Genomic DNA, 10,310 nt, shown 5'->3' on the forward strand with positions numbered 1-10,310 from the left:
AGATGGCGTCTCAAGGCGAGCGGGAGCCGGGGGTATTAGAAATGGATGTAGAATGTGTAGAATCCATGGTCCAGGATGGAATCCCCAAGCAGGAAATGTTGATTGTGCAGGAACACGGACTCGCCCAACTGAACCCAGGGCCCGAGGTGGGTGCGGCAGCGGCAGCGGCCGCGGTGTATGACACCTTCCCCCCCCTCTCCACCAAGACCCTTCCCCAACCCCTGCCGAAACGGCTCACTCAAGCGCACCCGACATGGCCCAGCTATGCGCCATGCTGGCGGCAATGACAAATGAAATGAAAAACGAAATGAAAGGCATGAACAAACAAATGATCGAAAAAATGGATGCGAATATGAAAAACGAAATGAAAGGCATGAACAAACAAATGATCGAAAAAATGGATGCGAATATGAAAAACGAAATGAAAGGCATGAACGAAAAGATGGATACAAACACAAATGAAGTGAAAACGACGATGGATGCGAATACACAGCAAATGAGAAAATAAATGAAAGAACTACGGGGTGAGACGCAGAACATGGGCCGATACCTGCAGGCGGGCATGAAGGCCGTGACCAGGGAGCTGAAAATGGCGACTCCACGTGTGGGAGCAAACGAGCTGGGTGGGGGTGCAACGGCTGACAGGCCCGCGGTGGAGGCGGGTAAAAAAATAATTCGGGGGGCGTGTTGGGCAAGGGTCGTGAAAGAGGAATCGACGGTGACCAAGAGGGAAAAATTAAATGGGGAGACCAAAACGTGTGAGACGAGACACGAGGTGACGACAAAGGAAATAATAATAGTTGAGACAAGGGAGGTAAAGGGTGAAGAGTTGGCAGTGACGGTAGCCGGGAAGGGAACGATAGAGGAGAGACTGCACGGTGAGGACGGGGTAAGTGACGCACACACACACACGGAGGTAGTGGAGGATAATGGGGGTGAGCTCGCGGAGCGTGCAGGGACCCGGTGCGAGCAGCTGGATGGCCTCCTCCAGGAACGAGGGGAGGGAGTATTCCCCCTTGAGGCGAGTCACGACCAGGTGAGTTCGGTCGTGCTTTGCGAGGTTGAGGGGACGAGTGCTGTGGACGGGTGCACGGAGAGCTTGGGGGGTATAGAGGCCCCGGAGACCCTTGTGGGGACACGAATCCCAGTGTAGTTGTCCCTGTGTGTGTGGTGCAAGGTGTGAGTGCGTCCCCGTGTGTGGAAGCGACCCCGTGTGTGAGTGGTGTGGTGGCGATGGTGCCGGAGTACGTGCTTCCCAGCACGCCGTGTGTGGATGAGGCACGGAGTGTGGATGAGGCACCGCGGGTTAGTGCCCCCGCGTGTGTGGGTGAGGCACCGTGTGTGGAAGAGACCGCGTGTGTGTGTCGCCGTGTGTATGAGTGAGGCACCGCGGGCGAGTGCCCCCGCGTGTGGAAGTGGTATGGTTTGTGTGAGGAAAATGGCATACGTGAGTGAACGGCCGAATGCAAGGGAGACCGTGTGTGTGAGAGAGCGGTATGTAAGGGAGATGTCGGTTGGCATGCGGGAGCACGCAGCCGCATCTCCCGGTGTGAATGTGATGGAGTGGACTGTGTGCGTCGTAACACGCAGGTATGCGTGTGTGGAATGGAGACGGAGACGGCGACAGAGGAGAGAAAGCCGAGTAGCGGCTGTAGTTGTTTCGCGGACCGTGCCGGGTTCACCCAGCAGTGAGCACGCGGTTCGTGCTGTGCAACGCACGAGACCGCCACGTGCTCGCTTGCGAGAGTGAAGTCTCGGTCCGGAAACGCACGCGGTGGATTTGCCGATCCCGCGGACGCACAAAGTTTAGGCAGGTAAACGGATTTGGACCGGACGGGTTCTCCACGCGATCGTGTGTGTTAAGCTCCAACGGGCAAAGCACATGTGTTCGCGTGGGGAACCCCTCGAGACGTGGGGCTTGTGTTTTTTTTATGCGCACGGTGACGTCATGGCTGCACGTGGGGTTGGAATCCGGCAGGAGGGGTATCTCTGCCGGATGGTACCGTCCAAGGAGGGACGAGGAACACGTGCAGCTGCATGACGTCACGGGCAGGTGTAAAGTGCGCGAGCTCTGAGTTGCCGCGCAGGTGCTGCGCATGAAAAAAAAAAAAAAAAAAAAAACAAGCCTCACTCTCGGGTGCACAGGATCCCTGGGCACAGGATGGAAACTAGTTAGGGGGAAGGGTTAGCTTAGCTAGACCGACTCCATGGGGCAGGGGTAAGTCCTCATGGAGTCCGTGGAAAGGATTAGTTAGAGGGATTGAAGCCAGATTTAGGTTGGGAAATAAAATGAATTTTTGAGTTTGGAGACATGGACAGACTTGTGGATGTGTAGAGGGGACGTAGCTTAGCTACGTAATGTTAAAAGGAACGTGCTGCTAGTTTAAGGGACGACGTGGGAGCACGAGTTAGTTAGGGGATGTAGTTAGAAGGATGGCAGAGTTCAGCGGTGTGTGTGTTGAAGAGATGAGAGTTGTGAGGTGAGTACATGGTGAGTGAGTGAGGCCAGCGGGTCTGTGTGAGTGGAGCGAATGGGGAATGCATGGTGCGATGAGTGATTGGGGGGAGGAGTGACTCCCGCCCAAGGGACCCCCGGGGTCAGTATAAAGTGAGTTGGGGGTTAGTCAAATTGAAAAATGGAGGTCGTTTTGTTGTTGGTGGGAAAGTAGGCTCGAGACCCATTTGGAGGGGTGCAGGAGCCCTGTTGACGGGCTTGGGAGCGTGGCTGCGAAAGGTGAGTATCGCTGAGTGGGTACCCCGGGCACCAGGCTAGTCGGCCGCGGTAGGCCATGGGCCCAAGGGGGGCCGGGATAGAGTAGTGGGCACGGGTGCGCCTGCTTGGTGCGGGGGCCCGGGGCGCCATTAGCCGCGTGGGCAGTGTTGTGGGCACGGGTGACCCTCGGAAAGGGGCCCGGGAGGCCGGCCTGCCACGTGTGCGTTTCAGGGGAGGTGCCATGGGGGGCACTCCCCGGTGTTAGGGAGCTGGTAGGCTCGGAGGCAGTGTAGTGCCCGGGGGTGCCATAGCGGGAGATTCGGCAGAGGGTCGTGCCTGCCAAAGGGAGCCACGTGTCCCAGCCAGGAGACCGTGTGAGGGCACGGAGAGAAAATTGGGGGGCGAGGCCCGAAATTGTGAGGACACCAACACATGCGACGGGAATCTGGGTTGTTAGAACCAATAGTTTAAGCGAGAGGCGCTTGTTGAAAGCCCCGGGGTAGTTTAACAGTTAAATGGTTAGGGTAGATTAGGAAGTGTACCCCTCCGCACCATCCATCCCCTCGCTGTCGTTGTGGGCCGCTGGACCCACTTGGTGTTTAGATCGCCGAACTCTGGGGAGGCCATTCTGAGGCTTGAGTTGGGCCTCGACACAGGACGCTAGCTCTCCCTTATTCCCCTCCGGGAAGGGAACGTAGGGGTTGGGAGTAGGCTAGGTGACAGAATAGGTTAGCCGAACAAAGACGATAAAGGGGGTTAGGGGACGATTTATAGTGGGGAAGTAAAAATAAAAACAACAAAAAAATAAGTTGGGGCTAAATTGGGGTTTGACAAATTAAGGGAGTGGGTATGTACAGTGACAGGCAAAGGCGATAGGTGGGAGGGAGACAGGAAGGTAGGTCTGAGCCCGCCTTCCAAGTGGCCAGCACCACCGCACTCCCTCCACCAACCTCCACTGAACGGCAAAGGCTGGCCAACTTCATCGGCTGGCCGTGTTTTTCTTCGAGGCGGAGGCCGGCCAACTTCATCGGCAGCTGTTGTTTTGCTGCAAGGCCTGTGCCATCGGCTGGCCGTGTTTTGCTTCAAGGCCTGTGCCGGCCACTTCGTCTGCAGCTGCTGTACTTCAAGGCCTGTGCCGGCCAGTTCATCTGCGGGCTGTGTTTGCCTGCAGCGGCCTTCTTCTGCGGGCTGTGTTTGCCTGCTGCCTTTGCCATGCCATGCCCACTGCCCAGGTTCACCAGCCCCGTTCAATTCTGCTTTGCCCCCCCCCCCTGTTCATTGCCATGTGCGCCAGGATCAAGGCAACAGTTTGCAAGCTGCAAGAACTGCCCTGTTGGCAGCTACAACACGGGCCTGCAGTGGCGGCCCGTGCACCATGTTTGTGTCCATGCATCCATTCGTTGTGCTCATTGCGTGTGCCACTTGAGCTGGCACGGAGACTGCGTTTGTGCAGCCCATGCACCGTTGTGGTTCACTGCGTTCAGTTCAAAAGGGAAGGCCTTGGACTGCGTGTGAGCAGCCAGCCACGTTCCCTGTCACCTGCATTGTTTTGAGCCAGAGACTGCATGCGGGCAGCCTGGCTCCCTGCTAACTGCTTTCTTTTTGCAGAGTTCAATGATCCTGGGCCATGGTTTAGTGTAAAATTTGTAAGTTAAGGTTAAGATGTACTGTAAATATGAGTGCGCCCCCGGCATGTCTGTCTAGCACCGGCAATTTTATTTAAGTCGTCCGTGTGAGTGAGTTTGTTTAGGTAGTTATGCAGCCCTCAGGTTATTTATTTTGGGGACACGAATACCATGAATGTCGCACTCAGGGATCCGTAGGTAAAATGTACTAGGGGAAAACTACACATGATGGCACACGAAAATTTGACGACTCGGGACGAGTCTGTAAAAAGGGGAGGGGGTAGTGTTGTGGTTACCAAATTCGCAAACCACCATTCAGGTCCCTTAGGTGAGGTATCTCGGTAAGTACATGCGTAGTTAGGCCCAAACCCGTTGTCTAGTGGGAATACATGTCATTTATGCGTGCTGCGACTCTTCAGGATAGCCGTTTTCTTTTACTATCTTTAATTTGGACCAACCGCCATGATTACCACCACAATCACAACATCAACCACCAACCACAACGCCGCTTCACCACAACCGCCACGACCTTCCCGTCACACCTCGCAACCGTAGCATCGCCACCGTTCTTGCCCCGCTGTGGGTACCGGTGTTGGACTCGTGCAGGGCGCGCGCCGAACAGCGTGTACAAAATCACGGATTTTGTGCTTCAAAAACGGATCAAAAACGACACACGCCCACTTTTTGCCGTCCAATCGGTGAGCGAGGGGCGATTTGGCCCCGCCTCCAGGGCGATCGATATATGCAAATTTATGGATCAAAAAGCCTTCACGCCCACTTTTTCTCGGGCCAATGGGGAGCGAGGTGAAAGGTCGAAGGGAGGGGGTCAAAGATGAGAGGGCGAAGTTACGCGCGGATAAAAGGACCGTGTTCGTCAGTAGACGAGGAGAGTCGAGAGGCGGAGAGTAGGAGAGTCCAGAGGCGGAGAGTAGGAGAGTCGGAAACAGAGAGTCAAGACTTCGCGGGCGGTGGAGCTGCTCGTCGTGTGCGTTGGAGTCGGAACGGAGGGGACGGAGCTGTGGAAAGGCGGCGACACCAGACGAGGGGGTGCTCGCGTCGTGCAGGGAGCTGCACCCGAGGGAGGCCGACAGCGCGACCTGGCCGAGGTGGAGACGCTCGTCGCGGGATAATAAAGATCCTCTATACCCCGAGCATCAGCAACCCCCTCCTGTTTCCCCCCGCGCTGAGATAGTGCGACCAAGGGGGCCCCTTTCCCACCCCCTACCAGACACCCTCCGCGAGGCCCGCGGAGTTGAGGCACCATCGCCGCTCCGCGTCTCATCACCAGACGGGTAGGCGCGACCCGGTCTCGGCCTCAGGCCCGCCTCATCCTTGAGGGTATTTCTTTTCCTTGGTTTTGGGTATGTGTTGTCGGCGCCGTCTGTGAAGTAGAATTGTATAAGTGTTGCCGTGTGCTCGGTAGTTGGTATTAGCTCTGCATTGTGTTTTCGCTTTTGCATTTGCTTTTTGTGTAAATTGAATTGTGTCTTTTCTGTGTGCTTTTGGTGGAATTGAATGTGTGCTTCCCGTGTGCCGCGAATAAATGTGCTTTATTATTGAACTGTTCTCCCGCTTCGCTTCGTCTTTTCCTCTATTGAATCCCCATCTTGCTTCACGTAAAGGGTTGGTAGTGGGCTGAATACGCCCGATAATTAATCAAACCGTCGAGGTCGACGATAACACCGCTCGGTTATCCCGATAGTACGGAACGGGTCGCTTAAGTGGCCCGTGTCCGAAGTCGACCTGCGGCGAGGTGCGATCGCCCGGTCTACCCTCCGCGTGGGTACTTAGGTAGGTCGAATTTGGCGAGCAACCCTATCCCACGCGGGGGCTGATTGGCTCGATCGCGGTGAGACCGAAAGGTCCACCCGTGACTGGTTCCCGGCGTTAGTCCGAGAGGGTCACGACTGGATTGTCCGTCCGGTGGGCGACGTGCCGCGATTCGAGTTACGTGGCCGTCAGCACGCCGGCGGGCGCGAATCCGCAACAATATATATATATATATATATATATATATATATATATATATATATATATATATATATATATATATATATATATATATATATATATATATATATATATGCAGAGCCAAAGCTCTGAGTTACATATACTACTCACCACAAAATTGTGGTGCAACATCAGGCGTCAGAGGTTGAATTTGTCCAAAAAGATGGTAAACTATCTTGCTTGCAAAATTAAATTTGGCATCAACTTTATTACCCTCGCCAAAAAAGAGAGTGTTGCATTTCTGCCCATTTGTCTGTTTGTTTGTACGAATGTGCTCACGTAGGCCAGAAACACCACCTGGTGGTAGCCAGTCACACATGTTCTCTTTTTTCAACTTAGTACAGCACCTCTCCAATGTATTAGCATGCGAGTACGTCCATAAAATACGTCCTATAAAACCACTCAAAACAAGTCCGGCGTGGGTATGCAATCTTTATTTGTTTTGGTTCATATCTGTTCTCCCATCATTTCAAAAATGAATGTTGAACTTGGAGAAACAATGTGGTGGGAAGGCTGAATACAGAAGGAAACTTCTTCCCTCCCCCCACTCCTTCTCTCTCCCTCCCTCCCCCTCCTCTTGCCCTTCTCCACCTTCCCTCCTTCCTCCTCTGTCCCCTCCCTCCACTCACTCTGCCCTCTCTCCCTCCCATATGACATCATTTGCACTGTCATCTTCCATCTTCTTGGAAATCAGCCAACATCAACACATTACATAAAGAGGTGCAAAAACAATACACTTAAGTACAAACCTATTCGCTTCGTTCCAATCATCCAATCATTTCGAACTGTGTGGCAGATGGGCTAATAATTCCATTTTGTATCAATGTCACTTTGCCCTCAGAGATGTTGACCCGATTTTTTATTCATCTTCTCCATATTCTCAGGTGGAAATAACATCAGGTGGGTTGACTCAGCCTGTCATCCTTCCGAGATTGGCAAAATGAGTACCACCTCACTGGTGCACTCATGGCCAAGTGTCAGTGACGAAACTGACTCCCCCCACCAAGTCCTGGTGAGGAGGGTGTGTGGATATGGACACCCAGCAGGACTAAAAACAAAACCTGTCAAAGGGTGAAGGAGGTCCTCATGAGACAACGGCCATCTATAGCTGGTGCCAAACTGTCTCTGTGGATGTCCTCCTGCAGTGGGTTACCTTTCCTATGAGGTTGATGGCAGGATTTGCATTCTGGCCACCATAAAAACATATCACTCGACAAAAATACACAAAGTGGTGTCGTCCACCAGACGACGGTCTCCTCGGGTTAACCTGAGGCGGTCCCTTTGGGTGGGTGCCTGGAATGTTATATCCATAAGAGATGGGGATTGGCCGAGCATCTGCCTTGGAGATGGCCAGACGGAGGCCCCTTGAGTACAGGCGGAAAGTGGACTCAGAGACTCGCTGGTGTGGCGCATGCTCCCCATGTATGTATATCACTGGTAACAGGGGCACTGCATCAGTGGAGCAGCTGTGCTTCCAAAAATTATGCAACCAGCAGCCATAGGCTCTATACAGAACAACAACTTGATTTTGTGCCGCACTCTTACAGGCAAGCGCTCCAGACATCAAAACCACAATTCAGGGTATTAAGGCCTCGGTCACATTTGCCACGGCGGCCGTGGGATCTCCAAAATCTGCGGCCACTAGCAATTCTACGGCGGCCGCAGTATTTCCACGGTCAAACAATGTAGCAGTCACATATGTTTTTATTTTTCGGGGAGCCGCACGGCGTGTTTATAAATTGTGGAGACCGAAAACGTGGGGGTGCCGTACGGTCTTTGATTTGATGTCGTACGGTGACCTTAGGGCGTCGCTGTGGCGGCCATAGAATTTTCAAGGCAGATGCAAGGAGACCTCAAGGTGCCCGCAAGGCGACCGCAGGGGGTCCTTAGGTGAACGTGCGGCCAGACGGACGGTAACGAGTGGGTATGTATACCAGTCCTTTTTTTTACTGAAATAAAAATATACCAGTATATATAACTGAATATACTATAACTATTATATACCGTGGTCCCCCAGAATCCGAACGGCCCAATTGTTTGAACAAATTGGAATCAGAACAATTTTTTCGAGAAAGTTTGGCCCTAAAACTCCAATACATTTTAAAAAACCGAACACAACGTGGCGTTCATGTTTGTTCTCGCGTCTCCCCCACCTGTTCGACCCACATCTTCGCGCTTTGTTCATTCAGTTCGTAGGTGGAAGTACTCAGTCATATTCGCTCTACGGCGAGGATACGGCGGCCGTACGCCCTCTGAATTGACAGAAACGTGCGGCGCCGCAGAGAAACTGAGGTGGCCTCAGGGAGGCCCTACGCCGTTTGGCTATATTTTACAGGCTGTAGGGTCGCCGTGGGAGCAAATGTGACTGAGGCCTTATTGAAGAGGATTATTGAGTACCTGGTGTCCCTTTAAGTCCGAGGTCGGCAACCTGCGGCCTGTGGGCCAAATGCGGCCCGCGGCACCTTGTCCGGATTTCCATTAGGTGCGGCCCGCAAAACATTTTTCTGAACCGACAGCAAATTTAACATAGGTGGACATATGATTCTTCCACATATATCACAGTCTCTGTCGTCACAATAAATTATTTTCGCTTCTAGTCCACTTAACTTGGTCTTAAATATTTTTTCGTTCTTGTTTCAGATGGCTGAAGGTCTTAAGGTTCAATTTACAATTACATTTATTATCATTGATTTTAGGTGTGTTTGTTATTTTTTCGGGTTGGGAGGGGGGTGTGGCCTGCGAGGTGGCCCGAACGTGGCCCAGTGGCCCGCGGCCTGGTTTAGGTTGCCGACGCCTGCTTTAAGTTGATAGAGCCACAAGTTCACACTCAAACATGTTAAATTAACAACATAAAGACAAATAAATTTTATTTTTCAATGATTAATTGTTTTCCCCTCCCAACATGCAGCTAATGTGTCGGTCGATTCTCAGAGTGCAACTGAGTACATCTAAAATCCCAAAGCTTCCAGAGTCCTTCAGTGGACCCCGGACCACACGCTTCGTGGTTTCACGCTCGCAAAACCTGGGAGAGTATGGACCCATTCCCTTGAATTGTGGACCCCCCTTTTGAAAAAACACCCCTGGATCCACCCTGAGTTGTGAGACCTTTGGCCATTGCAAGAATATGACCGAATTTTTATTTTTTGGTTTTCTCAGGTGAGTTTCTCTTGGTGTGTGCTGGTGTATGTACTGTACGTACCTGATAGGAGCAATCAATGGTGGATTTTGCGATGGTCCAGTTCCGGCAGTGCGTACAGTGAGATGTACACATGGAGGGATACCAGGGGTGTGTTCCGTGAGCCAAGCGCTCGCCAAGGGGCTTCGTTGATTCAGAACGCTCAAGCAAGCACTCCAACGGAACGGAGTGCTCGACACCGCTTAACAACATGGCGGTCTCCATGGAAACAACGCTGTGGTGGTACTCGAGCTCTCCGGTCCGTCGTTTTCAGTTTTACTCGATCCTGTTGTGACAACTTTCCCAAACGAATGCGTGCGGGGAGGGGGGGGGTTACATACCTGCCAACCTTTTTGAAGGGAAAGCGGTAGGCTGGCGTCGCGTGCGTCCGTCGGGGGGTCCGGGGGCAACCCCCCCCGAAAATTAAAAAAAAAAAAAAGAAGCAAAATGGTGCAATCTCCTGCATTTTGAGACCACAGTGAGCTGAAATATATCAACATATTTTTTAGAGTGAAAAAAAAACTTAACATGTTTGATCCACTCACCAATCTTTATTTTTCCAAGACATCATGATCACCAGTCATGTTTCCATAAATTACTCACCGTCCAAGCTCCACATGTATGTGCCCATCCGTGTACACAAGAGTTTACATAAACTCACCGATACGTCTTGATGAATGAAATGACTGGACACTGATTTTTATAACATATTTACAGTTTACCTCACGCGAAGCCTTCATACACTTGAACTCTGTTGTCCAACTTGGCTTAAACTCGATGACCCATC

The 10,310-nt window shown here is 52.2% G+C and overlaps 1 protein-coding gene across 1 annotated transcript in view; it reads right to left on the minus strand.

The window, feature by feature from the left end:
• LOC147017118 (unconventional myosin-Ie-like) overlaps positions 1 to 9,799 on the minus strand; it is a 139,690-nt gene extending 129,891 nt beyond the window's left edge. Inside the window, exon 1 of the mRNA XM_085846506.1 lies at positions 9,548 to 9,799. Coding sequence (XP_085702632.1) covers positions 9,548 to 9,748 — 201 coding nt within the window. The 5' untranslated portion in view covers positions 9,749 to 9,799. The remainder of the gene's footprint in view (positions 1 to 9,547) is intronic.
• Between the last annotated feature and the right edge of the window lie 511 nt (positions 9,800 to 10,310).

The sequence above is a fragment of the Eptatretus burgeri genome, chromosome 11 (genome assembly GCF_056783735.1).
Source record: "Eptatretus burgeri isolate ZD-2024b chromosome 11, Ebu_testis_v1, whole genome shotgun sequence".
Lineage (NCBI taxonomy): Eukaryota > Metazoa > Chordata > Myxini > Myxiniformes > Myxinidae > Eptatretus > Eptatretus burgeri.